The 26,719-nt window shown below is 52.7% G+C and overlaps 14 protein-coding genes across 14 annotated transcripts; 9 read left to right on the top strand and 5 right to left on the bottom strand.

Annotated features, from left to right (window-relative positions):
• Positions 1 to 294: 294 nt before the first annotated feature.
• On the top strand, positions 295 to 1,839 carry AUEXF2481DRAFT_37836 (uncharacterized protein). The gene has a single exon (XM_013490418.1). It carries the CDS (start codon positions 696 to 698, stop codon positions 1,572 to 1,574), a length of 879 nt encoding a protein of 292 aa, XP_013345872.1. The 5' UTR covers positions 295 to 695; the 3' UTR covers positions 1,575 to 1,839.
• A 176-nt stretch (positions 1,840 to 2,015) lies between these two features.
• Positions 2,016 to 4,876, top strand: AUEXF2481DRAFT_3140 (uncharacterized protein; the record flags this gene model as incomplete). Its single annotated transcript, XM_013490218.1, has 5 exons — positions 2,016 to 2,149; positions 2,209 to 3,841; positions 3,892 to 4,461; positions 4,518 to 4,664; positions 4,715 to 4,876. The coding sequence occupies 5 exons, from the start codon at positions 2,016 to 2,018 to the stop codon at positions 4,874 to 4,876; spliced, it is 2,646 nt and encodes an 881-aa protein (XP_013345672.1).
• A 384-nt stretch (positions 4,877 to 5,260) lies between these two features.
• Positions 5,261 to 6,013, top strand: AUEXF2481DRAFT_63684 (uncharacterized protein; the record flags this gene model as incomplete). Its single annotated transcript, XM_013490512.1, has 4 exons — positions 5,261 to 5,335; positions 5,398 to 5,436; positions 5,495 to 5,578; positions 5,639 to 6,013. 4 exons carry the CDS (start codon positions 5,261 to 5,263, stop codon positions 6,011 to 6,013), a joined length of 573 nt encoding a protein of 190 aa, XP_013345966.1.
• Positions 6,014 to 7,340: 1,327 nt separating this feature from the next.
• AUEXF2481DRAFT_27570 (uncharacterized protein) lies at positions 7,341 to 8,057 on the top strand (the record flags this gene model as incomplete). The annotated part of the gene is made up of 2 exons (XM_013490326.1): positions 7,341 to 7,521; positions 7,585 to 8,057. The coding sequence occupies 2 exons, from the start codon at positions 7,341 to 7,343 to the stop codon at positions 8,055 to 8,057; spliced, it is 654 nt and encodes a 217-aa protein (XP_013345780.1).
• A 188-nt stretch (positions 8,058 to 8,245) lies between these two features.
• Positions 8,246 to 10,728, bottom strand: AUEXF2481DRAFT_27569 (uncharacterized protein; the record flags this gene model as incomplete). Its single annotated transcript, XM_013490325.1, has 5 exons — positions 8,246 to 9,433; positions 9,479 to 10,012; positions 10,068 to 10,090; positions 10,144 to 10,551; positions 10,602 to 10,728. The coding sequence occupies 5 exons, from the start codon at positions 10,726 to 10,728 to the stop codon at positions 8,246 to 8,248; spliced, it is 2,280 nt and encodes a 759-aa protein (XP_013345779.1).
• Positions 10,729 to 11,330: 602 nt separating this feature from the next.
• AUEXF2481DRAFT_37831 (uncharacterized protein) lies at positions 11,331 to 12,836 on the bottom strand. Its single transcript, XM_013490417.1, has 3 exons — positions 11,785 to 12,836; positions 11,550 to 11,735; positions 11,331 to 11,497 (listed from the first exon to the last, which is right to left on the bottom strand). Exons 1-3 carry the CDS (start codon positions 12,432 to 12,434, stop codon positions 11,440 to 11,442), a joined length of 894 nt encoding a protein of 297 aa, XP_013345871.1. The 5' UTR covers positions 12,435 to 12,836; the 3' UTR covers positions 11,331 to 11,439.
• Positions 12,561 to 14,077, top strand: AUEXF2481DRAFT_589483 (uncharacterized protein). The gene is made up of 5 exons (XM_013490580.1): positions 12,561 to 12,836; positions 12,893 to 13,073; positions 13,134 to 13,702; positions 13,758 to 13,795; positions 13,894 to 14,077. The coding sequence occupies exons 1-4, from the start codon at positions 12,686 to 12,688 to the stop codon at positions 13,778 to 13,780; spliced, it is 924 nt and encodes a 307-aa protein (XP_013346034.1). The 5' UTR covers positions 12,561 to 12,685; the 3' UTR covers positions 13,781 to 13,795; positions 13,894 to 14,077.
• A 198-nt stretch (positions 14,078 to 14,275) lies between these two features.
• Positions 14,276 to 15,192, top strand: AUEXF2481DRAFT_3135 (uncharacterized protein; the record flags this gene model as incomplete). The annotated part of the gene is made up of 2 exons (XM_013490217.1): positions 14,276 to 14,394; positions 14,457 to 15,192. The coding sequence occupies 2 exons, from the start codon at positions 14,276 to 14,278 to the stop codon at positions 15,190 to 15,192; spliced, it is 855 nt and encodes a 284-aa protein (XP_013345671.1).
• Positions 15,193 to 15,782: 590 nt separating this feature from the next.
• AUEXF2481DRAFT_27566 (uncharacterized protein) lies at positions 15,783 to 17,858 on the bottom strand (the record flags this gene model as incomplete). Its single annotated transcript, XM_013490324.1, has 1 exon — positions 15,783 to 17,858. The coding sequence occupies one exon, from the start codon at positions 17,856 to 17,858 to the stop codon at positions 15,783 to 15,785; it is 2,076 nt and encodes a 691-aa protein (XP_013345778.1).
• Positions 17,859 to 18,346: 488 nt separating this feature from the next.
• On the top strand, positions 18,347 to 18,724 carry AUEXF2481DRAFT_63618 (uncharacterized protein; the record flags this gene model as incomplete). Its single annotated transcript, XM_013490505.1, has 1 exon — positions 18,347 to 18,724. The coding sequence occupies one exon, from the start codon at positions 18,347 to 18,349 to the stop codon at positions 18,722 to 18,724; it is 378 nt and encodes a 125-aa protein (XP_013345959.1).
• Positions 18,725 to 19,208: 484 nt separating this feature from the next.
• AUEXF2481DRAFT_27564 (uncharacterized protein) lies at positions 19,209 to 22,801 on the bottom strand (the record flags this gene model as incomplete). The annotated part of the gene is made up of 2 exons (XM_013490323.1): positions 19,209 to 19,453; positions 19,507 to 22,801. 2 exons carry the CDS (start codon positions 22,799 to 22,801, stop codon positions 19,209 to 19,211), a joined length of 3,540 nt encoding a protein of 1,179 aa, XP_013345777.1.
• A 524-nt stretch (positions 22,802 to 23,325) lies between these two features.
• AUEXF2481DRAFT_27563 (uncharacterized protein) lies at positions 23,326 to 24,594 on the top strand (the record flags this gene model as incomplete). The annotated part of the gene is made up of 1 exon (XM_013490322.1): positions 23,326 to 24,594. One exon carries the CDS (start codon positions 23,326 to 23,328, stop codon positions 24,592 to 24,594), a length of 1,269 nt encoding a protein of 422 aa, XP_013345776.1.
• A 410-nt stretch (positions 24,595 to 25,004) lies between these two features.
• Positions 25,005 to 26,069, bottom strand: AUEXF2481DRAFT_27562 (uncharacterized protein; the record flags this gene model as incomplete). Its single annotated transcript, XM_013490321.1, has 1 exon — positions 25,005 to 26,069. The coding sequence occupies one exon, from the start codon at positions 26,067 to 26,069 to the stop codon at positions 25,005 to 25,007; it is 1,065 nt and encodes a 354-aa protein (XP_013345775.1).
• A 141-nt stretch (positions 26,070 to 26,210) lies between these two features.
• Positions 26,211 to 26,716, top strand: AUEXF2481DRAFT_587438 (uncharacterized protein). The gene has a single exon (XM_013490579.1). The coding sequence runs from the start codon at positions 26,353 to 26,355 to the stop codon at positions 26,665 to 26,667; it is 315 nt and encodes a 104-aa protein (XP_013346033.1). The 5' UTR covers positions 26,211 to 26,352; the 3' UTR covers positions 26,668 to 26,716.
• The last annotated feature ends 3 nt before the right edge of the window (positions 26,717 to 26,719 follow it).

Genomic DNA, 26,719 nt, shown 5'->3' with positions numbered 1-26,719 from the left:
TGTCCGAAGAAGCGGCAAGATCCACGTTGTACCAGATGATACTCGACATGTTGGTAAGCGAAGTGCGCTGTGACCAATCTGCTCACAGCAGAAAGATGTCGCCTTGCACAACATGCCTGGTGGCATAAGCTTGTACTATTCATTGCGCGCACTTGTCGAGCAACCATGTCATTGGGCGGGGAGGGGGGGGGGGGCATCTACCACTCCGCAATCCCAAGTCAGGAGGCCCTTTGCTTTGATCTACCTAGACACGCCGGTAACGAGCCCTCAAACTTCCCGGTTACCTCCCACATCGAAACACTCCGTCATAGAGAAAACTATACAGCACATGTTCTCGATTGGGGTTACCGTATACAGGACGCTGCAACGTCGATGGAGTATTGGAAGCCAAGCCAGTTGGAATGCTGCTCTCGGTTTCCATGGCAGTTGATTTCAACGGGCACCCAACCTCCTCCCAGCCACTAGAATACCAGCCATTTTTGTGCCCACCGACATATTAAAAAGCAGTCACCAGCAGGCTAGCACGCAGACCCACTTGCTCACACACCGCAACCAAGCTAAGTCTTTACTTTCGAGTTTCCTACCTGCCTCCTCCTTCTCCCATCGTCTCCTGCACGATCAGCTCACCACTGAAACCCACTCTTCATCTCTCGCTCCAAACCACATTCTCCATCACAAACTCCTGAAGAGCAACAATGCGTTCGGTTGCACTTGCTCTTGCGTACTTTGCTACTGGCATTCATGCCCTCCCTAAGCCTGCAGTGAGCTATGCAGTGGTCAATGTCGATGGTGGCTCCGCTTCGACGAGCACTCCGGCAGCACAAACGACGGTGGTCTCTACTCTCATCGAGTCGGAAGCACCTACGACTGTCTCACAAACTGTATACAAGACTGTGACCGAGTCGTCGGCTCCAGCCACTACCGTATCCGTCAAGACCGTCACTGAAGTATCGACTGCGGTTCCCACACATTCGAGCCCTCAATCTGTGGCTTCTTCAACATCAGCACAACCTATGGAGACACCCTCGACGCCGTCTCCGTCGCCATCCTCATCGAAGTCTACATCAGCATCCGCATCATCCATATCCTCGCCATCATCTTCAAGCACAGCATCACCTTCTTCGACAACCTCGACGCCATTGCTACCAGTCATTCAATCCTCGACGAACACACCATTGTTGTCAGGAGAGTCATCGACGTCTCACACGCTGAAAAGCAGCGCAACAACAAGCGTTGAAACATCGACGCGCAGCTCCACAACGACGCCAACAGTCTCAATCAACTCGATTGTATACGAAGTGACTGGCGGAGCTCTTACAACAGACTACGTGACCGTCACACTGTCTGGCAGCGCGCAAGCCACAAGCACGTCAACTAGCGCGGCATCGTCTCTGAAAGAATCGGCTGCCTCAATCGTGGTTGTGATTCAAACACAAACGGTTATCCCGGCAGCGGCCACCAAGTCGGCATCATACTATGACAACGGAATGTGGCACACGTCGTATGTGGTCAAGAACTTTCCTACGCTTGCCCCGAGTGCCGCAGGACACCATTGGAACAGCACCTCGCACTAGGCCGTGGCTCTTCGTGCACAAGGAACCGGATATGGAGATGATTGAAGATAGAATGGGGGATAAAGAGCGACGACTGCTGGCAGGCGTCTGGTCACGATATATACGATGGTGTAGAGTAATAATACATAGTAATGACACAGACAAATCACAAGAAGCATATTTGAGCACTACCGTGAGCGTGTAGCGTGTAGCGTGAAGATTGAGGAAGGGAAGGAGAGCAAGATGCGCAGAGAGAGTGGTCAGTGATTTCAACGCGATGGCGAGGTGGGATGGTTAGTGCGGAGGAGGCTGGAAAGCGGAAGGGCATCGGAAGGAGCGGCGGGCCGCGTGGGCGGAGCAACAACACGCTTGACGCGGAGGTCTGGCATACCGTCGTCATGCGACCACCGTGCTAGTGATTGCGCCGTCCTTCGTACCAACCCACATAGTACCTTCTCGAAAATGGCATCTCCCCCACTGGTCGAGGACCAAGCACGACTGCTTGAAGATGCCTTGACCGTCGTGCGTCAGCAGACGGTCTTGATGCGCCGATGCCTAGACACGCCTGGCAAGCTCATGGACGCTCTCAAGTGCAGGTATGTACTAGACCTAATCCTCTACACACGTCAATCCCTCTCGCTGACTTGTGCTACAGCTCGACCCTCGTCTCTGAACTACGCACCTCCAGCCTCGGCCCAAAGCAGTACTATGAGTTGTACATGTCCGTCTTCGATGCCTTGCGCCATCTCGCCGTCTACCTGCGCGATTCACACCCGACCAACCACCTCGCAGACCTCTACGAGCTCGTCCAGTATGCCGGCAACATCGTCCCGCGTCTCTACCTCATGATCACCGTCGGTACCGTCTACATGGGCATCGAGGATGCCCCGGTCAAGGAAATCATGAAGGACATGATGGAGATGAGCAGAGGCGTCCAACATCCCATCCGCGGTCTCTTCCTTCGCTACTATCTCAGTGGTCAGGCCAGAGACTACTTGCCAACTGGTCTTGGTGAAGGTCCCGAGGGCAACCTTCAGGATTCCGTCAACTTCGTCCTCACAAACTTCGTCGAGATGAACAAGCTCTGGGTCAGACTCCAGCACCAAGGCCACTCGAGAGAACGTGAACAGCGTACCAAGGAGCGTCAAGAGTTGCAGTTACTGGTTGGCAGCAATCTCGTTCGTCTCAGTCAGCTGGTCGATCTCGAAGCCTACAAGTCGTCTATTCTCCAACCCTTGCTGGAACAAGTCGTCCAATGCCGCGACGTGCTTGCTCAGGAATATCTGCTTGAAGTCATCACCCAAGTCTTCCCGGACGAGTTCCACCTGCACACGCTCGATCAATTCCTCTCGGCCACCGCCCGTCTCAACCCCCACGTCAACGTCAAGGCTATAGTCATTGGCCTTATGGATCGTCTATCTGCATACGCTGCCCGCGAGTCCGAGTCTGACGCTCCTGAGGATCGCGAGAAGGCTGAGACTGAAGCCACTACGAGATTACTGGAAAAGATGAAGCTCGCTTCAGAGTCCGCTTCAGCCTCTGACAACGATCATGCTGACAATCAGAACGGAAACGGCGATTCAAAACCCGAAGATGAGAATTCCAAAGAAGTCTCTTCTGATCAGACCACAGAAGATGCAACCAAGTCTGAAGTCCCAGAAGCAAATGGAGATACAAAGAAGCAACGGGCTATCCCGGATAACGTACGTCTCTTCGAGGTCTTCCACGAGCAAGTCATCCACCTTGTCAGCATGCAGAGATTGCCAATCCAAGACATCACCGCACTTCTTGTTTCGTTGATAAACCTCGCTTTGAACATCTACCCTGATCGGCTGGAATACGTCGACCAAGTTTTCCAATACGCCAACAAGGAGGTGGCAAGATTTGCCAACTCTGCGGATCTTCATTCGCAAGCATCTCAGGTCAACCTCTTGAATCTGCTTCTTGCGCCTGTCAAGACCTACGTCTCTCTCTTCACAGCTCTTGCAATTCCTAGTTTCATCCCGCTTCTTCATGCCCAACCGTACCCTACCCGTAGATCGGTCGCTGGAGAAGTCGCTCGTAGCTTGTTGCGCAACGAAACCAGAATATCAACTTCTGAAAATCTACAAGGAGTTCTAGAGATTGTCAAGGTCTTGATTAAGGAGGGAATGCAACAACCTTCTGGTTACCCCGGAGGACCGGTGCGAAGAGCTGCTGCAGAGACTGATGAGACTGTCGAAGAACAAGGATGGCTTGCACGCATTGTACACCTGATCCGTGGCGAGGACTGCAACACTCAGTTCAAGGTGAGATCGGGCTTTGTTTTGTCTTCTGCGTCTACTGACAGTAATTCTAGTTGCTCCAGCTCGCTCGTGATGCATATGCTCAAGGCAGCGAGCGTATCAAGTACACCACCCCTGCATTAATCACAGCCTCCTTAAAGCTTGCCCGCCGTTTCAAGGCCCGTGAACATCTGCAAGACGATTGGTCCAGCCAGTCCTCTGCGCTCTACAAATTCTGCCACACACTAATCTCCACACTATATACCAGAGTCTCCACACCCGGTGTCCCAGATCTGGCGTTGAGACTCTTCATTTCGTGTGGCTCCGTGGCCGACCAATGTGGTTTTGAGGAGGTCGCGTACGAATTCTTCGCACAAGCATTTACCGTATATGAGGAAAGCATCAGCGACTCAAGAGCTCAATTCCAAGCGATCTGTGTCATTGCACAGAGTCTCAGTGGCGCACGCAACTTCAGCCGGGAGAACTACGACACTCTCATCACAAAATGCGCGCTTCATGGTAGTAAGCTGCTCAAAAAGCCTGATCAATGCCGTGCAGTATATCTGGCCAGTCATCTGTGGTGGTCGGTCGAGAAGAACGCAGAGGAGAACGAGGAGAACAAGGAGAGCAAAGAAGGCAAAGAGGTATGGCGTAAACAGACAGAGAGCCCGAGTCGGTCATTGCTAACCTTCCGAACCAGCTTTACCGCGACGGCAAGAGAGTGCTCGAGTGTCTCCAGCGTGCGTTACGCGTGGCAGACGCTTGCATGGACACGGCAGTTTCTGTTGAGTTGTTTGTCGAGATCCTCAACCGCTACGTATATTACTTCGACCAAGAGAATGATGCTGTAAGTCGCTCATGCCAGGCTTTGTCATACATGGTACTGACACTAGACAGGTGACAACCAAGTATTTGAATGGGCTGATTGAGCTGATTCACTCCAACCTTAACACGAACGAGAACAGCTCGAGTCTAGACAACCCGAGAAGGCATTTCCAGCGGACGTTGGATTACATTGCAGGCAGAGAGTATGCTGGAGTCGAAACGCGACCTAAATGAAGTACTGAGTGTAGATATTATCATGCATATTCGACTCATTAGCCTCGTAGAATTATGTGGGCTTCAAAGAATAATGCAAACAAATGAAGCGTTTGTTTTGTTTGAGAGAGCAGCGACGTCACAGAGTGCCAGATTAGTTTCGGTCCACGGAGGAGACGTTAGTGCACGTCTGTCTGTTACCAGTAAACAACAAATCACTCCAGTCCCTCTGCATCGCAACAACATCCTCGCCCTGTTAAAACATAGCAAATCGTCGTATTCTTCGCCTCCGACAAAGGCAATAATCTCGCACCACGTATACCCCGACTGGGCGACAAAGAGAAGAAGCGCAACCTTGAACCGGACACTTTCGATCGAGCACACACGAGCACACGATCACACACCATGGGAGGCTACCTGTCAACTTTCTCTCGACTCGTATGGGCAAAAAAAGAGATTAGGATATTGATTCTGGGCCTGGTACATGAATGCCCACCAACAAACACTTGTCCGAACTGAAGCTGATGCTCTCGCCTCACTAGGATAATGCTGGAAAGACAACTCTTCTCTATAGACTTAAGGTGTGTTGAGCTCTAGTGTTGATGGCTATGCGCCGGTCTGATCAGATTCATCCGATAGATTGGCGAGGTCGTTACGACTATTCCAACAATAGGTTTCAATGTCGAGTCGGTCAACTACAAAAACCTCAACTTCAATGTCTGGGTATGCATATGTCACTGCCGCTAGTACGACACTCTGAGCGCGTTCTGATGTGCTTCACAGGATCTGGGAGGCCAGACATCTATCCGCCCGTATTGGAGATGCTACTATGCCAACACAGCCGCCGTGATTTTCGTCATCGACTCGACTGACGTTGACCGACTCGCGACCGCTGCCGATGAGCTTTCTGCCATGTTGAATGAGGAGGAATTGCGGGATGCTGCCTTATTGGTCTTTGCAAATAAGCAGGACCAACCCGGTGCCAAGGGAGCTGGTGATATCAGTGAAGCCCTTCGCCTGGGCGAACTCAAGGATAGGAACTGGACCATCGTTGCGTGTAGTGCCATCGACGGCAGGGGAGTCTCGGAGGGCATGGATTGGATGGTCGTAAGTCTCACTTCGTCGCCGCTGGTGCTACCAATATTGTGGCTCGCGTGATCCCGGAACACGTACACTGACATTATGCAAAGCAAACTGTACAATCAGACTCGCCGTAATTGAGCGAAGCCAGTGATTCTCCAAGAGAGTCTCGATCACGTCTAAGCACCATATGGCCGACTCCCAAGTCCACGTCGCTGGCCTCCCGTTGGCTTACCAAATTCTTATTTTATGATACCCACTCTGTAATTACACGCTCTCTAGCAACCACGTCGCCGGTCCCTCTGTGAAGCACACTATTGGGTAAATCGGGAGGTTGTACTTCAACGATTCCTTGTCCCCGATTAAGCCACCCTTCAAGTCACAAGACATTCGTCAGCGTGTGACTATATGTTCTCAAGGTCCAAGCGCTCAGTAGAACGCGACAACCAATCCATCAGACAAGCGAGTAGATGTGTAGAAGGTCGCTCAATTTCTTCTCCTGAGTACGCAAAGAAGCAATCCGAGCAAAAGCCATAACTGTACCAGTACGCAGCTTCAATCCCTCCCAGTCCTGGTCATGCCGATGGCATAGAAGAGGTCGTATGAGATCTGAGCCTACATTTGCTCACATCTTCGCCCGCCCCGATAATTGGCAAAGATTTGCGCGACATTGGTGTTGCTTTCAGTCAACGATTTTCGGTCCCGGGTCATGTTCTTGATCCCATACAGCTACTTGTAGTAGTCCACATAGTCGTAAAACTGTCGTTCAATGCAGCAAATACATTTTGTTGCTACAAGGTCATGTGCTTCAACGCTACTTCTTGCAAAGAAGTGACAATCCAGAGCTCTCGCGCTGTGTTCCCGTTTCCGCGCTCCAAGCGCACGTGAGTTTAGCCCGAAATAGCTAGAGCCGCGGCCCCTGATCTGGTGATCGTGATTTCTTTCAAGCAGGGACGCTCGACCAGCATAGGCAAGATAAGTCGCAATGACGGTATTCGCCATGCGCACTCGGTCACTGAAGCATTGTAAACCACAGCAGATGAGTTGTCACGGTCTGACTTCTACTCGAGGAGAGATGGACACATAATGTCAGGGTCATGTCTGCAGCGGAATCCCGCATTCTCGATCTTGGCAGCATGTCCATCGCTCTTCTTACTCGCCAATGTTCTGTATCTGTGCCATTCCTTCCAAGTTCACTGCCATGATAATATGCGACATACAGCGTGATTGATGCCGTCGGCTTGGAGCGGACATCGATTATGTGGTTTAGCCGAGGGCGCGGGATCGGCTCAATGTCGATCGGCTCGCCGACAGCTTGATCATCTCCCAAGTCCAGCAACACACCTCGGCACAGTGCTCAACCCTGTAGTTGATCACCGCTCCAAACATCCATATCGTTCCTACCATGCCTGTCATTGAGGTCGCAGACATCACGCTAGTTGCTGGAAGCAATGTTTTCGATCAAGGTAGCGAGGCAGCTCGTATCTGGCAGGGAATGATCGATACCATCTCACAACAAGAGGGCTTCGAGTCTCTCTACTCCGGTTTACAATATGAGAAACCAAATGTCGCTCAATTATTCATAGGTCGGTCCATCTCGGGTTCGCGGACCACAGGAGGCTAAGATGTACACTGATCCATTTATATAGTTTGGACCGGATTGGAGTTCAATGAGAGATTTCAGGGCCGCCATATCTACCGACAGATGTTGAAGAGTCTCGAGCCGATTATGGACGGACCACCACAGCTTCTGCATCTCAAACTCGAATCGTGCAACCACCTCGCCTCGGCTCTGACTGCCCCAGTGACTGAGCTCGCAACACTCTATCTAACAGCTGAGACGTCTTCCTTCTACAGCAACCTGGGCGCGTTTGCGAAGCTTCTTGTCGATCACGCGCAAGGGTTTTTGGGCGCCTCATATTCCTTCAGTATCGAGAACGTCGAGCACGAGGGTCTCGGCGCAGGTGTGAAGGGCAAAGCTTGCCAGCTCGCCATTGGATGGACCAGTATCTCTGCTCATCTTGCATTCAAAGAAACCAATGCTTTCCGCAAGGGCCTCGAGTATCTGCAAGAGGCGCGAGGCTCCGAGATACACCACACGACCTTCCAAACTCACGCCTAACAATGTTTGGCTGCGTCGATCAATCCACTATATTATCGATGATCGCTCCGTGTATGTCCATCACTTCGCGGAAGCGAGAAATATGCTTGGTGAGGGTTGAAGTTGCCGAGGTTGAAGTCGCCCATAGCTCCGATGGTGCCCAGTTCTGCATTGGGAGCAAAGTATTTGTCCCACTCGTTCTAGTACAATCAGTTAGCAAAACAGATCCAGTCGACAATGTAAAGACTCCCAAGGATATCACTTACCCAATCCATGTTGGCCACAGCCTCCATTCCTGGATCAGTTGAGGAATCGCGGTTGACACCTGTATGACTTCCACTAGCATCTGAGGCGGGACCTTGTTCTGTATGAGGCAACTGAGAATAAACCATGGTAGGGGTAGTGAACGTTTGAGCGGATCGTGTCATGTGTGGTGCCGAGATAGGCGTATTTAATTGTGAGCTTGTCGAGGGTCCAGGACTAGATTGGCTTTGGACGTCGGCGGTGGCGCGTAATTTACGCACGCTGTGATATTTCTCTAGACGGTCCCGAAGCGTGATGATAATACCTTCTGCTTTGTCCGTCATGGAAGATTGGGGTGGTGTCTCAAAGATATAGTCAAGACTGCTCCAGATCCGTGCGGCCTCAGGCATCTCGGGTCTGGCGTAGACTTCGAAAACCAGAAGCACTGCAGCATGATACTGTAGGATGGCTCCTCGATACCACGCCCATGTTGCTAGCTCTGGACGAGTTTCCATAGCTACCCCAGCTTCAACGGTTCCCATACATGCCTCGATCAATAAGTTGCGAAGTCTCTCTGGCATAGGATAATTCGTTCCCACAGCGTATCGCTGCAAGATGACGACCAGAGCCCGATTGCTCGAAGCGCGGTACATTTGCTTGGCCAGAACTTGCTTGGGTGTATTACCTTGAACCAAAGGTGAGTACTTTGCCTCGGTTGTCGCGCGGAACTTCTTGATTCTATTAAGGACGGATGTCAAGGAGAGCTTCTTCTGATCCATACGTTGCATGTCCACCCATAGCTGGCGTATGAGCTCGTAACACTCGAATTTGAGCTTGGAAAGAGTCATGTCGGTCCAATAGGGCAAATCATCCACGGGCGGGGAGGCTGACATGAGATCTGTATCATTGACGTTGAGAGGCAGCTTGGTGTCGTACTCTTCTCTGCGAATCTGGGGACGGGGTCCGGTAGCTTCGCAGGTTCGTACATCCAGGAAACAGATTTGGTACCAGATCAGTCTTCGAACATGAGTATCCACAGCGCTAAGGCCGAAGGTGGTACCATCGCGATGAAGTCCCATACATTGTGCAAGTCGAATGGCTGTTCCAACGAGGGCCGAATGTGCTCGAGAAATCTCTGTCCGACATAGAGGAAGCTGACCACATTAGCTTAGTCAGTGCCTCGTTCGAAACCGTCTTACCATGTAAATAATGAATGCTTGCATAGTGTCTATTTTTGTCGTTCTTAAAAGGTTTGCTCTCGATAGCATGAACTCGGTCATCTCACGGAGTCTATCGACAAGTGAATGCTTAGACATCTCTGAAAATGATGCAGCTGTATCGTTTGGTAGACTGACAGCCGCTGAAAACATTGCTGCAAATAAGATGGCCTGGATAGGAGCTGGCGTTATGGTGCCGTTGGTAAGATTGCTCCAGAACATTGTGTACTGTCTCTCAAAACTTGGTTGATGTACGAGTCGAGCAACTGGATGCACAGCATTGAGATATTGTGTAATGAGTCGATCAGCGACGTGCCGAGGTGGCAGGAAGTAAGCCGTCATGGGGTCCGGGAAGAACAAATTCGAAGAGGGGACAATGAAATCTGGTCCGGGATTGAGAAACGGCTCCTGAGATACCGTCCCAGGCTGCCATGGCACTGTGGAATCGCTATATCCATGGCGTTGACAGTACAGATTTTGACTCTTGTGATTGGCGCTGCGTAGCTTTGCATTGAGCTGGTGGGCAGTCAGTACGAGAGAGCGAAATCAAGGACTACATCCTTCACGTTACCTCATCAGACATTTTCGGTCGCACTGCGCTAGTAAGCATTGTTTACTTGAAGACCAAGCTGTTGAGCAGCACTTACCTAAACCACCTACTCTATCCGACATTCGCAGCTTACCAAGCTGAATCCCCAGGTCCATGAGTCCATCGTCGGCATCGTTGTCGTACACTTGGTCAAACATGCCTAGGGGAGAAGGCTCAGGGTCCTGTTCATCATCCGGCGACAAATGATCATAATCGTCGTCCTCATCCTCGATCTTGGGAACTACCGAAGATCGATCGGATCCAGATTTGGCGGCAGCACGGCGAGCAACATCACGTTCAAGCGTTTCCTCAAGATCGCCGAGTCGGTCCTTGATTTCCGCCAACTTTTGTTGAGCAGCAGTGTCCAGAGCTGGAGCAATGTACAAACAGTCCCTCTGAAAGCGCTGACAGTTACCACACGGGACCTGTTTGTCGCATTTCAGCTTGCGCTGACGACAACTCAAGCCTAGGAAGAGTCAGATGGAATGGCCTGAAGCGCAAACGATTGGTCCGTACATGATGCGATGGTCCTGTTGCGGCGACGGATTTTCTGCTGCCCTTGCGGGAGGTCGGCCGGTCTGCTCTTTCTCTCGGCCGTAGCTTTCGAGGGTGGGTTATTGTGGACGGCGTATGGATCCGCCATGATGATGATGGCTCTGCCGTACAGTGTTTGATACGCCACCAGTTTTTTGAACACGCAGAAATATCGAGAGCAAGTCACTATTGTAATAATGGATAGAAAGAAACAACAGCCCAAGGTCAGGTGACCAGATTTTCAACGTGCTGTAAACTCAATGTCGCGGTTTGGACTCTCTGCATGTGGAGCGTGCTGTTCTCGACCTTGATGATCTTCGCTCCCGCTGACGATGACTCTCCTCTGATCCGATGTTACTCGTCTGGCTCATCGCACTCCGAGCTCGCTACTTGACTTTGACGCTTCGTATCGATGCGAAACCCTTGCCTCTCCTACACTTCACACGCTCATTCGTGCTTGTGCGATACAAAGTACATGATCTGCCAAGTCCTCGGACGGGCCGCACCGTCAACATGGGCACTAGCCATGCATGCATTCGGGCCTGAGCTTTCAATTTGACAGCACGCTATCAGCGACAACAATACCTAGGCTATCGCGCCAAAGTCCCAAAACACTGGGCGAAATTCGAGTGAAGATCACGACTTGGAAACTCTCTTGTCAGACAGTTGAGCTCAATTGAAGCTACATGGACGCGGTGATAAATCCAGTTGCCGGGAGCAGACTGTCGGCCGTTTGATAGTGATTCTCGTTTACTGATATTCATTATTCTACAGTTGTGCGTGATGAAGCCTACGACCATACACTCGGACATGGAGCTGCTCATAGATACTTCTTATCCGGATCTAGTTTATCGAACAGATCCATAGTCTTCTCGTACCTAGTAGCCAGAATTAGCAAGCTTCCACTATAATGTGGATAGCATAACATACATGGTGAAAACTATACCGCCGCTCAAGATGAGTCGACCAAGTCTGGGCAAAGCTCCCGACCAGAGAGTCAAGAAGCCTTCTTCTCGAACAACACGCGCTGCGCAGTTGAAGCTGTTTTTATATTCGGTCTTTGCTTCGATAGACTGCATTCTCGTCTTGACAGTATCCAAGGGCATGGTGACATATCTATAAGAGGATCAGTGGCTGACGATTGAAGGTTTTGTTGGAAACATACACTGTGATGATACCAGCTACTCCGCCAATACCAAAGGTGCTCATGGCGCCGAGCTTCTCGCCCGGAGCAACATAGCTCTGCGCCAATTGTCGCAGGCTTGTATAACTACTGAATCTCACGGCCGAATTTGCTGCTTGTCTTGCCGTGGTAGGGACGAAGCCCTTGAAGAAGCCACGCACACCCTGCTCATGGGCAATCAATCTACTGCCGTGGAGGAAGCCCTTCATCCTGGGTTGAGCTGCCTTGCGGTCGTCGATCAGTTGGGTCTTGATGCTCTCAAAAGGAGTGACGGCCAACAAGCTCTCAGTCACGCCAGCACCGAAGCCAGCCATGACGGTGGCAGGGCCGCTTATGGTGCCGTCAGGGCTCGACAACATGTTCTTGTATGCATCGAAGGCGACGAAGCGAACGGCAGCCTTGATGGAGTTGCCAATGATCAGGGTAGTACAGCCAGCATACCACTGACTACCAAACGGCGGCCATGGGAGCTTCTTGCCTTCAGCGAGGCGACGATTGAGCTGGGATCGGGTCTTTGCGAACTCGGCGGGATATGTGATTGCGATCTCGACGGCACCGGCGCTGGCACCAGCTATTACGGAGCGCAGAGCTGACGGTTTCCGTTTTTGCTCAACAGGCGCGGCGGCGCTCATGGTGTGGAAGAAAGGGCCTCGTGGACGGACAAGCGATGGATGCTTCTGAGGTAGATAGCTGGTAAATTCGACATTTGAGCGCAAGCGTTGGCGTCATTGCCCATGTACATGCAGCGGCCGAAGGCCGAAGGCGGGGCGGGCGGCGGGCGGACTGTTGCTGGCTCCTCCGAAGTTTCGCTTTTCGAAGCTGCAACTGCCCAGCATCACAACTTAATCTCCACTCGAACATTACATTGTCAACCCGCGTCAAGATGCTTTCTTTGCGCCAACTCTCCCGTCAACTGCCCCGTGGTCTTGCTCGTCTGAGCTCGACTGCCGCCCGCCAGCCGCTCCGCACACCTGCTTTTGCCGCCGCCAGATGTGCTGCCGCCAACTTCTCCACCTCTCTGTCCCGTCGCCAGGGTGTGTCTTCGTCTCGCATTCCTCTTTTTCGTCTGTCGCTCATGTCTGCTCTCTAGATGCCACCACCCAGGAACTCGCTGCCAAATTGAACTCGGAGATTGCTCTCGAGAAGGAGCAGCAAGCAGACGACAGCTACCGCTACAACTGTCAAGAGTATATCGATAACAGCGACTTTAAGATTGAAGACAAGACCGGTCAAGAAGAGGTCCATCTCACCAGATCATACGGAGACGAGAGGTTTGATCCCATTTTGCCCAACTCCGCGCGCCACTAGCTAACCAGCCATGCCATGTACAGTATCAAGGTCACTTTCTCAATCGCCGACTTCAACACCTACGACGAGGAGGCCGACGCCGAGGACCCCGCCCTGTACGGTGACGAGGACAGTGCTCTAGACATGGATGGTCAGTCTGGGGGTGCCAACACAAAGGGCGCCGTCAACCAGGGCCGCACCGCTGGTGGCAACATTCGCGTCGCCCCCGAGGACGATGTCGCGCCTGCCGACAGACCCGAGCTCCAAGACGAGGAGGATGGTTCGGCAAGCTTCCCTGTCCGCGTCCAGGTCACCGTGACTCGCGAAGGCAAGGGAGCTCTCGCCATCGAGTGTCTTGCCCAGGACGGAGAGATCAGCATCGAGAACGTTTACCACTTCCCCAACGCCGAGCTGGCTGAGGCAAAGACGGCCGAGAAGGACTGGGCGCGAAGAAGCCTGTACACCGGCCCTCCGTTCGGCCAGCTTGACGAGGATCTTCAGATGCTCTTGGAGAGATTCCTCGAAGAGAGAGGCATCAACACACAGATGGCCCTCTTCATTCCCGAGTACATCGACTTGAAGGAGCAGAAGGAGTATATTGGGTGGTTGAACAGTGAGTATCGAAGGGTTGCAGGCATTTGCGCACAGCACGCTAACGAGCTTCGCAGACATGAAGACATTCGTCTCGTAGAGCCGGACTGAAGACTGAAGAGAAAGGGATTGTACACTACGAAAAATGCAGGACGTTGATGTGGAAGTGTACGAAGTACGCCACGAGAAGCGAGAAGTTAATTATATTCCATTCCACTCAAGATCGATGAAGGCGTTGAAGACAAATGATGCTCTGTGCAGATGGATGCCAGATGATACATTGACGTTCGTGTGCTTGGATCATCAGACACAGCTGCAGGGAGATCGAAGACGTGACGATAGAGCTGGTGTCAAAGAGGAGGTAGGTGGTTTTGAGAGGCTCGACGAAGGTTCAAGGTAGAAAGGGTAGAGAAATAGTAAGAAGCGACAAGCGAAAGATGACATGAATGTGGGGATATTGATATTCTGAAACAAGGGTGGGGATGGCAACGCAGGGTCCTGCCGTGCTCAGTATTGTGCCTAGGCAGCTAAGCAAACACCAAACTGCGCAGCTTGACATGATTTCAACATCAACGCACATAGCATAGCACACATCATGTCGGCGGTACCTCCAACCTTGATCAATCTGCCTCCCCCGGACATGGACGCTCTGACGCCCTCCGATGCCCCTGGCACTCCCAATTCTACCACTACCTCCATGTCGGAGCTATCCACGTCAGTCATCATTCCCTCTGGCCATGGACGACTTTCGTGCCAGCTGCTAACACGTCCAACAGAGTTGCTATCAAGGACGGTCATCGAGGCCATCTGCCTCACTCGCATCATTCACAAGCTGGTCCCACCTCGGGTACTTTGGATGCTGAACGAGCCGACCGCATCTCACGCCTTGCGGGCCTCGAGCGTGTCACGACTGCTCGTAATCCCACCCCTACCTCCAACTTGACTCCCGGCATCGCCGCTCCGCATTCGACCGCCGTCAGTGGCTACTTCGATTCACAGGGAAACCCCGTCATGGGCCGCGAACGTAGCACTGTTGGTTCCGCTTCGGCAACTGGTAGCGTCGGCGGCCGCACTACCTGGGCCAGTGGAAGCGATGTCTTCGACCACGACAAGATGAGCGAAAGCCAGGACACGGATATGGATACTTCAAGCCTTGGTGCAGCTTCCGAAACAAACAGCCTCGTTGGCTTTGGAGAAGGTGCTCGCACCCCTGCGCGCCACAGTGCCGTCGGTAGTCCCAGCGTAGCAAAGAACACTCCCACAGCATCGGCTCTGCCCCAGCCCTTCCAAAGGGACGCCAGCCTGACTCCTGTCAGTGCTCAGGCCCAGTCAGAACAACACGACCTTCACATGATCGACCGCAGAACTCTCGACAGTGGTGCTGAGACTGCTGAGCGCATCATGCGTGAACGTCTTGGTCCAGACGGTGGTCACAGAGCTCTCGAGTCGCCCGATTCTTCTCGCGGTCCGGGACGTGACTTGGGTAAATTTTATTTCGAGTCTGGCAAATGATCTGCTCAGGACCGTTACCAATGTGGTCCTCGACACACTACTTACCTTTACATGACTGTACGAAATGAGGAACGAATCCGCCTTTGTTTTTTTCTCTAATATATTATGACATTGCATCGAGGCGCCTCCCAACCCTGGTGATCAATTTGCCCTCACGTTGCATCGAGATGGTGTGGTGCCTGGAGGACGGAATAGCAGTATCCATCAAGACACTTTGGTTTCCACGGTACACCACGTAATGCGCCTATACCATAATCAGAACATTACAACTTTCTATTGGCATGGCACAAAGTCGTCGTGACTACCACTTTCTCGTGTTGGTGTGGTTTGGAAGCTGGTGGGAGCGGCCAGCATTTGCTTTCGCTTTCTTGACATTGCCACAACTCGGCAACCACATCTAGCTATAGCGCCATCAGATCCAGAACCAAATTCTTTGACATAACATTGACAATCCATGACCGACATCAGCAGGATACAGGCACGATATCGACCCACATGGATGCTGGAAACACATGGACAGGGTGACTGGGCCCCAAAAAAAGACGCTCAACGCTCTAATGCTGACTGGTAGAAGCAACAAACAAAAGAAATCAGCCTGTGAAGACAAATCTCGAGAGACTAAGAGGAAAGCCAGACCGAGGATGGGCACCTTGCTCCTCTTCATCGGCTTCCTCTCCTTCGCTATCCGGGATCAGAAAGTCCTCACTGCCTTGAGAGAAGCACGGTTTGCTAGCACCACTAGACTGTGTACCGTGACACGTCGTCCCACTAAGCGGCAGAGACTGGGCAGCATACCAATCCGCTTCGTTGATATCGTCGTCCGTGTCTCCGAGTTGGCTGGGCTTGAGGATCTTTCGGTCCACCAATGGCGAAGAACACGGTACCACACCGTCTTGCTCGCCCCTTTTACGCTTTGTGTCCTGCGTTGTCGAGGGATGCGTTACATTACTACTTGAGGTCGTATGCTGGTGAGAAAATCTGGCTCGCAACGACTGCAACTCGTCCGCCAATCCCGCGGTGAATGGCGTTCCGGAAGTCGTGCCAGAACTCTCCTGTGGCACATCAGAGGTGTCTGGATCCTGAAGGACAGAGAGCTTTCTTTGTGGTCCCGCTGAGTTCCGTCTTTCCGTCTTGTCCGCTATCAACCCCATGGCTTGCTCGACTGAGTCGTCGGACCAGAGATTGAACTCGTCCTTTGAGGATCCATCTGTCTTATCGGGCGGGGGACTCTTGCGAGATCCACCGGGTTTGAAGAATTTGCTCGTCCCAGATTCAACCCGCCCCGCTGGGTTTGACGAAGGAGACGCGTGAACCTTACTAGAGCACAATCGTTGACGCTTCGGTGAGTTGGAATCATCCCGTGGGTTGTGGAAGGAGGCGCGCCGCGGTTGCTGAGAGCCTACAGCAGAAGCTATCTCAGAAAACAGAGGAGGTCGACGAGCTGGGGCAGCAGACCAAGATGCCGGACTACGTTGCAATATGCGCTGTTGACTGGGCGAAGGTGTAAAGCTGTTTGGATCGAGCTCTGCCAGAGGTGTGCGTTGAGGCTTGAAAAAACTGTCGATGGATTTGTGTTTTTTCAAGTCGGGTGTCTGTAGAGCTTGCGTGCGGCTGCGGTGGATGGATGGGAAGGGATTGCGCACAATCTTGGGTGGGCACAGAGGCTGCTTGGTATGAGGGTGGAGATCACCGACAGCCACGGCAGCTGCGATATCAGCCTCGACACACTTGCCAATGCACGGATAGCTCTCCAAGTCCACATCAGACGCAGGTTCACTAAAGTTGACCAGACGACGAGATCGAGGACAGTAGACCCATTGATAGAGAAATGTTGCTTCCGCAGCGGCGAATGCATCGAGATAACCAGGGGGCACCTTGATCTTCCCGTCGAACTGCACAGAACGTATGATGCGTTCGAGCGTTTTGTGCTTGCGAATCATACGGTATGCAGTCTTGAGACCCATCTTCTCGATTCCAGGAAGATAATCACAGCCATTGAGTATTGCCATAAGTCTGAAGTCAGCGTCGGACCAGCCGACGAGACTGATGTCGCGGCAGGCAGTGAAATCATCTCGATTGATCATGATACACTCACCATATTGATCAAGCTTAGTGAGCAGACAACGGGCGCCGAACACAAGAAGGTCAGAGTCCTCGGAGATGATGCCGTGAACCAGGCCGCAGCGTTCCAGATAGACCATCTGTGAGTCGGCTTCGTAGGGAGCGACGACATATGGAAGGTCAAGACCTTTCAACTCGTCGATGAGTTGACGGGCCATCTCGGGAGTCACATCGATACTCTTCTGCAACTCGGCCTGAGCCAATGAGGCCTTTCCCAGACGCAGGAGCTCGAGGCCCTTTACTTTGCTCTCTTTGCGACGGTGAGCGCGGTCCTTTTCGGTCCCGGCCTTGCTAGGCAGATAGTCGCCATCAAAGACAAGGTATGGAGTGATGTTGAAATGTTGAAGCATACGAACTCGATGCAGAACAAAGTCGAGCCATTTCCTGGTGGGCTTGCCCTGGGCTAGCTCGATTGCACAGGCGACGGTGCCCCTGTGTAGCCAACCATAAGCGTCAACAGCCAGGGTTTGACCAGAGAAGTGCTGCTTCAAGTGGCATGGCTTGTGAATTGACTTGAGCAGAGGAAGCAGACCCTGAATGCCCATGGTGAGTGACGATCTAGGTATCCATGCTCTGCGAGCGGCCAGCAGAAGACGAGTCAACGGGTCGCGGACGAGTACGAGTAGATATCAAGGGCTGCAGGTGGCGTCGAAATGGCAGGCGCGTCCAGGACTCCAAGCGCGTCTCCTATGGCGCCAGGCCAAATTTGAAATCGTGGGGTAAGGGAGATATGGAATCTCGGATTTAACGCTGCGGCTTGCAGCGAGAGAAAAGCAGAAAATAAATCACCTTGACCACAACATCCACATAAACCATGCCGTCCAAATTCGCAAAAGTACAGAAGCAAGTCTCCAAGAAGAAGGGTGGTGCTCTTGCATTGCACGAGAACAGTCGCGACGCTCTCCGTCTTCGCGGCGCTGTTGCAAGAGACGACCGCGTTGCACGCCTGGGCGCTGTGCGTGAAAAAGCAAACGATGTATACCGTACGTGTGCCCTCTCTCACGACTGACAACTGCACCCGTCTGACCCGATGATGCTTGCAGTCAACCGCATCCTTTTCCTTCAGGACGAAATCCCGGACCCATTGCGTCCTATGACCGACGCCGAGGTGCACGATGCCATTGCAAGATATCTTCACCGTGAAGACGAGACTCTGGCCACAATCAAAGGCGAACGCCGCTCAGGGCGCCCCAAGAGCACAAGACAGAATTTGATCGAACAGCAACAAGATCACGAGCAGAAAGAACACGAGTCTGGCTTATGGATACCCGACATGCAGAACGAGTCTAACCTCACAAAATTGAGTAACTGGAAGGGCGAGTGGATGGCCCTGAGCTGTCTCAGCTTTGTGAGAGTCGACAAGACTGGCAGCATCAGAGAGAGCGCCTTTCCACCAAAGGGTGCCTCATGAACCTTCGCTTGTGCCACATAGGTAGCCGTCCGCCGAGTACTAGCTTCGTCTTGTCTCTCGCGTCGTCTGCTATCACGCCTCTTCCCTTACGCCGCAAGGACGGCATCTCTCGTCTCATGGGTTGGACGTCCAATCGCCATGATCATCTTGACAGCGCCCATGTCATCACTGCTATAGGTCAGTGTTCCGCACGCTCCTCACTGCTCGACGCGCAAACAGCGTCGATGAACCACGAAGCCAGGACGCCCGATAGAAGACTACCCTCTGTCTTGAGGTTGGGGTATCCACTCGTAGTCAAGGCCATAAACTCACTTCAAACAAATAAGCAAATGTGTTCGTGTGCTTGTTGGTTCTCGTTGACTGAGGCCTGTCAGCTGTACCTAGTCTTACATCCAAAGGGTATTATATACATCTCAATGGTCGCGGTATCCACCTACCATCTCCATCGCAACGTCTTCTTCTCTACATATACCGAGCCCGAGCTCTAGTCAGCCTCATCGGGCAGTGTACACACTGGGCAACCGCCTTGAACAGCTCGCTTGATCTGGTGCGCGTGCTCGACTTTTGTCCGCACGCTTCTGCTACTTGTGTCGTCAAGCTCTTCGTCTTCCGAAGACCTCCTAATTTGTAATCCTTCGATATCGGCTTGATCAGCCTTCGTGTCGAGATCAAGAAGACAAGAAAGATGAAAGACGTGGCCACAATTGAATCCGACGAGTGTCTCTTTCTCTGCGTCAACGTTAGCGCTTGTACAGATGCCGATCATGCCGGGCATAGCTTACCATCTTGATGGAACATGTCTTTGCAACCAACGCAATGTCCTGTATTAGGGCCATGGTTGGCGCTGATATCGTCCACACCATTACCATTGATGATTGGCACCGTATCAACATGCACCTCGACATCATCAGCTTTTTCATGTGTGACCTCGAACTTCACTGCTTTCTTCTGTCCTGCTCGAAGCACGTCCATGCCCGACGTTACCTCTCCCCGTAGCACTTTGGCAACGCCATCGCTGATGCTGTGTTGTATCTCGTATTCGCGTATCATCTTGCCAATTCCTTCCCTCAAGCCCTCAATCTCTAGCCCATTTGGTATCCGCCGTACCAATGTAATTGGGTTGATAGATGTGCCGACTTCTTCCAATAAAGCGCGAATAAACTTCGGCTTGTCCATGCTGTAGTCCAGCAGATCGTCCCAGAGATCAGGATTCTCTTTGGTGAAAGAGATGGCTTGGCTGACATCGCCGAGTTCTCCAATGATCAGGAACAAGGCTCTCTTGGTTTGTCCAGTCTTGCTGAGAAGATACACGAGCTCCGGCACATAATGTTTGTCTTCACAGATATGCGATGCCTTTTCGTACGTGTACGACGTTGAGGCTCGTAAAAAGTCCATCAGAAGTTCACGATTATACTCCGCAAACAGCGTCACGGCCAAATCGCCGTATTGTTCCACTAGCAATCTGCCTTCCTCTATCTGCTGCTGAAGCTTCATACGCTCGACTCGACTGATTGGTGCTTGATTATCTGTCGTCCGTCCTGTCCAGAGAGCATGGAGATAGAAGAATAGAAATGGTTGGTAACTGGATCCATGTTGCTCGAGCTGCGACACGACCACGTCGGGTCGGACATTGCCTGCAAAGGCTTCATCAATCAGTAGTCGGACGACCTCTGCGGAGGATTCTTCGAGTTCTTCCAGGGATGCTGTCTTCATTTGTTCCTTGGATACACGAAGCATCAATAAACCAGGAATATCGTCGGAGACAGCATCAGCTAGATGGTATTCGCGGATCAGTGACATCGCAGCATCGCCGTTTTGTAGTCGGACGTAACAGCGCAAGGCATCTGTCGTGCAACCCTCAGCCAGGTGCAGCTTTGCTAGTCCATCCAACAAAATGCGCCAGTCTCTTCCTTGCTCACCTCCTTCCACCGATTCCTCGTTAACATCACTCGAATCAAGTTTGGTTTGGATGGCTGTCTTGACACTGGTTATGTCGAATAACTCGGGGTCCCAACGATCTAGGAGTTCGCGGAACCGAGGTCGATCATGGCCAATGTAATGACCAAGGATGACTTCGTATACAAACGATGGCAACGCAGGCTTCAGGTCGGTACTAGGAATGTACGGCGTGATCTCATCGAAATGGCCATCTTGTGCAAATGCCAAAACCCATTTCTCCCATCTGGAAGAGGTGCCGAGAACCTGGCCAGCTACTTTTCCTGCTGTCGACCATTCGTCGTTCGCAACAAGCTGCTGTAGCCACAGGTCACCCACCCTTTGCTTTTCTTTTGTGGCAATGGAGTTTTGTATCTTTTCGGGAGACATGGTAGTCTGGGATATGTCCTCGTCGGCAAAGAAGTCTGCCAAGCTGTTCTGCGCCCGCGTAGGTCCGCTCGGTGACGATGGTACAGATCGACGATCACTTGGGGTGCTGACTATGCCAGGGTGATCATCAATCAGACTCCAAGCTTTCCCGTACTGTTTGCGTTCCAACAGCCATCCAAGATGATCTGCGAGCTCACGTCTGATAGCAAGGACGCAATCGTAGGGGCTGTGGACGAAAAGCTTGAGGCCTGTTCGCGCGAGGAATGGATTCGCATCAGGCGTCGAGCGAGGCGTCACTGTGATTTGAGAACCACCAACAGATCCCGCGGGAGATTTGACTGCCGTTCTTCCTCCCTCACTAGGTGGCGGACTCTTCATACTGGCGCCAGAACTGAAGAGCCGTGTTGCACTTGCACCTGCATCCCACAAGCCAGCACCGAAGTTCTCGAGTGCACCCCTTTGCGCTGGAGCAAGACGGGGTGGAGGAGGTACATATAGCGAAGTTAGTTGGTAGTCGGCAGCTGAAAGCGACTCGAATCTGTTGATGTTAAGGGTGTCGACGTCAACTTCCTCGCCAGTCGCAAAATTGATCAAACGAAGCTCTGGTTGTAGGCCTGTCTGTCGGTGGTGCCTGCCTCTCTTTGGAGTGTCCTGCACGGAAGAAGGTACGGGATTGTCTTGGTCGTCACGCGTACGGTAGGCAAGTACGGCGAGCAGAGAAGGGGTATAGAGGGACAGTCCAGAAACGACACAATCATCGAAGGTCAGTTTGTGGAGAATGTCGGCGCGGCCAGGTAAACGCTGGGCACCATTCTTTCCGGCAGTCATGCGAGCGGCGTATACGTGGATCAGCCAAGCGGTATCACCCCATCCGACAAGTAGCTTCTCTGGCGGGGCCTTTTTCGAAGACTTGTTGGGTCCTGGAGCAGGCGAAGGATTTGGAGCTCTGGGTTCATCCAAGTCTGCCTCCAGAGCGTCGTTGTCAATCCACTGTACACGAGCCTTCCAGACAGCAGCCATATCGGGCCAAGGATTGCGATTGGGTCGATCGACATGAGCAATGCGCTTCCAGGCGGACTCTGATTCGTGAGACTCGAGCTTGAGGTGCGAGCGCATGATCTTGATGCCATGTTCGTTTACCCAAACAACAAAGCGACCAGTATTGGAAAAGGCGATGGTGCTGATGGCACCCTCGCCGGAGTGCAGTACGGTATCCTTTCCCGTGTTGCTTCCCAGACCTATGGAGCCCAGCCAGCCCGAGGCAGCGGCAGCAGCGCTATTGGTGTTGGCATCGGCACTCACGCCAGATTTAGCACCGGTAGTCAGGATGAGGTTTCCAGAGAGACCACCGGAGAGATAGGTACGGTCTAGCTTGTAGTCGGGCGACAGGGCGACAGCATTGACGGGACGCGCAAAGTTGCGAAGAGAGACATCCTTGGGATCGACAAGGGATGAGACGCAAACATGGCCGTCAATAGAGGCAGTTGCGATGTGGATGAGGTTAGACGGAGTCGAGGGTACGGGAGGAGGTTGCTTTGGGTTGCGCGACGAAGGGAGGGGCAAGGGAGGGGCTCGCCAGGCATTTGAATTGAGGCGGTCAAGACGGGGGGCGGTAGAGGCAGAGGCAGGTTGTGGGCGAGGAGAGACATCGATTGCCGTGATGGAGGCTGAATGAGCGTGGTAGAGGCGCAGGGAGTGTAGCGAGGGCAGGGCGAGAGTGTGGATGTTTCCATTGTGTGTTCCGAGGATCATCTTGTCGCCGGCGACGAGCAGCGAGCTGGTGGCATCGCCATTGCGGTAGACGCTGACCAGAGCAGCCGTCAACTTGTCGTACTTGAGATGCGGCTCATCTTCGTCATCGTCGTCATCTTCCTCGTATTCCTCTTCTCCTTCCTCTGCCGTGTCGTTGGCAGGCTGGTCCAGGGCCGAGTCTAGGGCAGATGGCGCGTGGTTGTTGTCGTGTGGACGGGCTTGTTGTTTACGGTCGGGCGTCTGTGGAGGAGCGGGTGTTACCTCTGATTGTCGGTGGTCTCGCTCATTGTGGAGAGTCGCCTTGGGCCCAGCAGACATAGTGCGGGCATGGGCTTCGAGAGCTGGTAGAGTGGCCGCAGCGACATGGTCTGGAGTGATTGCTCCACCCTCGGATGCTCCACGCTCCATGCTCCATGCTCGTGCTCGTGCTCGTGCTCCAGCGTCATGCCAAGCTCAAGTCGAAGCCCGCCCTCCCCGGCCGGCCCATCCATCTTCAACAGGTCAAGCCTCGTTAACAATGGACAATGCTCAAGAGTGCTGCCACTCTCACCTACGGCACTGCCTGTCGACTCTGGGCCCGCTCGCCCATTCCACTCTTGCCTGTGATTCATGCCCGTCTCAAGCACACCGATACCGCACCGATACCGTCGGATCAATCGCACTCCAACTCGCCCAAGCGTACCTCTCCTCGTTCGCTCTCTGCCACAACCTCTCTACGTCGTGTTGCCGTCGAAGCACAGCGTTCTCGCCACTCTTTGATCCGTCACAGCGGTAAGCACCGCTTCGTAGATCCAGATGTCCAGACTCAACAAGTCACCGCCTATTGCGCCGCCGAACAATATACTATCCCAATTGCAACTCGTCTGATCTCAAAAGAGGGCTTTGTCGTTGATCCCTGCGCCACCGCCTTGTATCCACACGTCGTCCATTTCCAGACCCCCAATCATACTACCAAGGACGACTCTGCGAAAGAGCGTCATGAAGCGCCCGGCGATGTCTTTGTCTTTCCTTCAGGCACTCTCGTGTGTTGGAATGTTCCCGAACCTGTTCAGCAACATCTCGTCCATCGTGTCTTGCTGCCCTGTGCCGAAAACCCTCACTTGGATCGTGTCGAGATTGAAGACCTCGAATATCTGCAGGACCCTTCACACCACTCAAGTGAAGTCATTGGTGATACCATTATTCTTGGGACAAAACCTCCAGGTGATGCCTGCTCTGCTTCTTCACCTGATATTGACACCGTCCTCGCCAAGATAGCTTTCTCCTCGGGCCTGGCTCGCTCAGCCAAACTTGCCGTCCTCGAAGAGCTCTTGTCCTCGTACTTCTCTAGCACTCGCTCCATCCCCACCATTCTGTCACGCGGTTCGCCCTTGCGCTTCTCAAGATCCTTCATTTTGCGCAAGACCGGCGAACTACTCTCCATCCGCGCACAGCTCAATCTCTATTCTGAACTCACCGACAGCTTGCCAGACATCTTCTGGGACAGCCCCTCCTCTCTTGGCTTGAGTGCCTACTATGATGAGGTTGGTCGTGCCTTGGATGTTGGTGTACGTATCAAACTTCTGAATGAGAGGATGGACTATGCTGGAGAGATAGCTAGCGTGTTGCGAGAGAGATTGAGTGAGAAGCACTCGACTGGTCTAGAATGGCTCATCATCTTCCTTATCAGTGCCGAGGTAGGCTTTGAGTTGTGGCGCATCTGGCGAGAGAGGCAAGAGAGACTCGATCCTGAAAGTACTGAGGCTTTGTTGAGACGTGTCTTGTCGCACAATCTGGCCCTTCGCGACTCTTGAGCTCCGCGACCTTTCTTAATATGTATGGCCGTCCCTTGACAAGGTAGGACGTGCGGCCTCAAGACCGAGTACGTCATATCAACCTCGGCCATTAGCCTGTCGATCTGCTGCCTGCTACATACACAATCAGCATTCACGCGCAGTGGACGACGCAGGAGAGAGAGAGTGGCGATGCAAGTTGTGGTATGTCTGATCATTATAAAAACTTGTCTCTATGTGGTGCTGGCTCTAAGTAGAAGACGGATCTTCATGATGCTGTCATCGGTATGATAAGACTGCTCGGTGTTGTGGACAAAGGAAACGAGACTCAAAAAGAAAAACAAGACCAACAAACGTCAGCCAAACCAAGCATTACAACCTTCGTTCCATGTCAGCCGCCAATGTAGTGATACCAACGATCCTTCTCAAGCTCAAACGACAACAACAATCAGAGCGGCCACGATGCCCAAGGCGAGAGCAGCAAAGACACTCATGACAGTCTGACGAGAAGCTGTTCCGGTGTAGGTGGTCAATGGGCCAGAACCAGTTGGGACAGATGACACCGAGATGTTGTTGCTGGATTCTGAGTCGGCGATGACCTGGGAGCTGAGACTGCCAGTGCCCAGTGGCAAGTACGAGATGGTGTACGAGCTGCCGTTGATGGCAACACTGGTGGAGACGGCAACGTTGATGGAAGAGGTGATGCTGCCAGCAGATGTGCTTGCTGGTGACGACGAACCAGTTGATGGAGAAGCTCCTGCCGATGCTGAAGAAGAAGTGGCTGCTGACGAGGATGATGCACCTGCTGGGTTAAAGTCGGATGCTGAGGTCGACTGGATGGGAGATGCCGATGATGCTGATGAGAGACCCGATGAGATGCTTGATGCAGAGGCAGATGCTGGGCCAGAGCCACCAGAGCCTCCAGAGGCTGATGCTGAGCCACCCGAGACGCCCATCGACGTAGAGCTGACTGTCACGCCGGTTGGAAGAGAGGGTCCACCAGAGTAGAGAGTGGCCTGGCTGGTGACGACAGACTCGGTCGAGAAGGCACTGTAGCTGATGGTCGACCAGTAGTTGAAGTCGGTGGTCGACGAGCCGATGGTGATGGTGGAGCTGCCAGTCGAGTAAGTGGTTGAGATGGCCGAGGCAGAGCTGATGGAGGCACCAGGAGTCGATGATCTGTAGCTGGTCGAAGCAGGCGTGGTGTACGAGCTGACACGAGTGCTGAGGAATGTGACTGGGCAGATGGTGGTCGACATGCCGACGATGGCAGTAACCATGGCAAGCGACGTGGCAGAACGGACTGGGCAGTTGGACACGTGGGGTGCACAGCTCCAGACGGTGAACTGCGTGGTCTGGTACACAGTAGAGGTTGAGACTGCTGGAACGTACTCGACGACCAAAACGCTGGTCACAACTGGGTCTCCGATGTTCTGACCGAGGGCGGCAGGCAACATGGCCATGGCAGCAGCAGCAAAGACAGTGGAGAGCTTCATCTTGATGATAGTAGAGGTAAAGACGGTGAATTGAACGATGCAACAATGGCGAGCAAGTCGTTCGAGAGCGATTTTTGTTGATGTTAGAGGAAGAAGAAGAAGATTGGAAACCGGCCTGGAAGAAGATAAACAGCTGTAGCGGCATGAAGTAAGTGGGAAGGCACAACTGAGACTTGCTGATTTGGAAAGGCAGGAGTTGCTTGCTCATGCTGACGCGTCCTGCGCGGCTGCCACAATACAGGTCATAGCCAACGTGGGTAAGGTAGGCACGCACATCTTTGATATGGCCAGCCCATATTGCCGTCCACGCTCACGCATGGCCTCTCGAATTCTACGCCGGCGTCTCGATTCCAACCACATCACTTGTCGTTACTCGAGAGTATCCAAGGGACCAGGTACGGCTCGCCTGAACAATGAGACTATTGTGCTTGGGCATGCCCAAACTTTTATCAGCATTTGTGCTCCTCAGGTTGTGCGGTCTGCAAGATTGTCTGATAAGAATAACACCAAGGTAAATGACTCGGGCCTAGTATCTTTTTCGAGAACAGCGTTGCCTTTAGTTGCATCATTCCTCTACACCTGGAGATATGGCTGGTAACACATAGGCTAGTGTGTGAGTTCCTCCAGAATTCTAAAGTGCTGTGGTAAGT

Source organism: Aureobasidium subglaciale, assembly GCF_000721755.1.
Source record: "Aureobasidium subglaciale EXF-2481 unplaced genomic scaffold scaffold_5, whole genome shotgun sequence".
Lineage (NCBI taxonomy): Eukaryota > Fungi > Ascomycota > Dothideomycetes > Dothideales > Saccotheciaceae > Aureobasidium > Aureobasidium subglaciale.
This window is presented reverse-complemented; position numbering and strand designations above follow the sequence as displayed.

Bases quoted from the DNA above. Each gene is read 5' to 3' on its own strand.
- AUEXF2481DRAFT_37836 (XM_013490418.1), top strand. From the start codon at position 696: ATGCGTTCGGTTGCACTTGCTCTTGCGTACTTTGCTACTGGCATTCAT.
- AUEXF2481DRAFT_37831 (XM_013490417.1), bottom strand. From the start codon at position 12,434: ATGAGCGCCGCCGCGCCTGTTGAGCAAAAACGGAAACCGTCAGCTCTG. The intron at 11,736-11,784 runs GTATGTTTCCAA...ATCCTCTTATAG, and splicing joins GTAGCTGGTATCATCACAGT to ATATGTCACCATGCCCTTGG. The intron at 11,498-11,549 runs GTATGTTATGCT...TCTGGCTACTAG, and splicing joins GGCGGTATAGTTTTCACCAT to GTACGAGAAGACTATGGATC.
- AUEXF2481DRAFT_589483 (XM_013490580.1), top strand. From the start codon at position 12,686: ATGCTTTCTTTGCGCCAACTCTCCCGTCAACTGCCCCGTGGTCTTGCT. The intron at 12,837-12,892 runs GTGTGTCTTCGT...TCTGCTCTCTAG, and splicing joins CTCTCTGTCCCGTCGCCAGG to ATGCCACCACCCAGGAACTC. The intron at 13,703-13,757 runs GTGAGTATCGAA...CGAGCTTCGCAG, and splicing joins GTATATTGGGTGGTTGAACA to ACATGAAGACATTCGTCTCG.
- AUEXF2481DRAFT_587438 (XM_013490579.1), top strand. From the start codon at position 26,353: ATGGCCAGCCCATATTGCCGTCCACGCTCACGCATGGCCTCTCGAATT.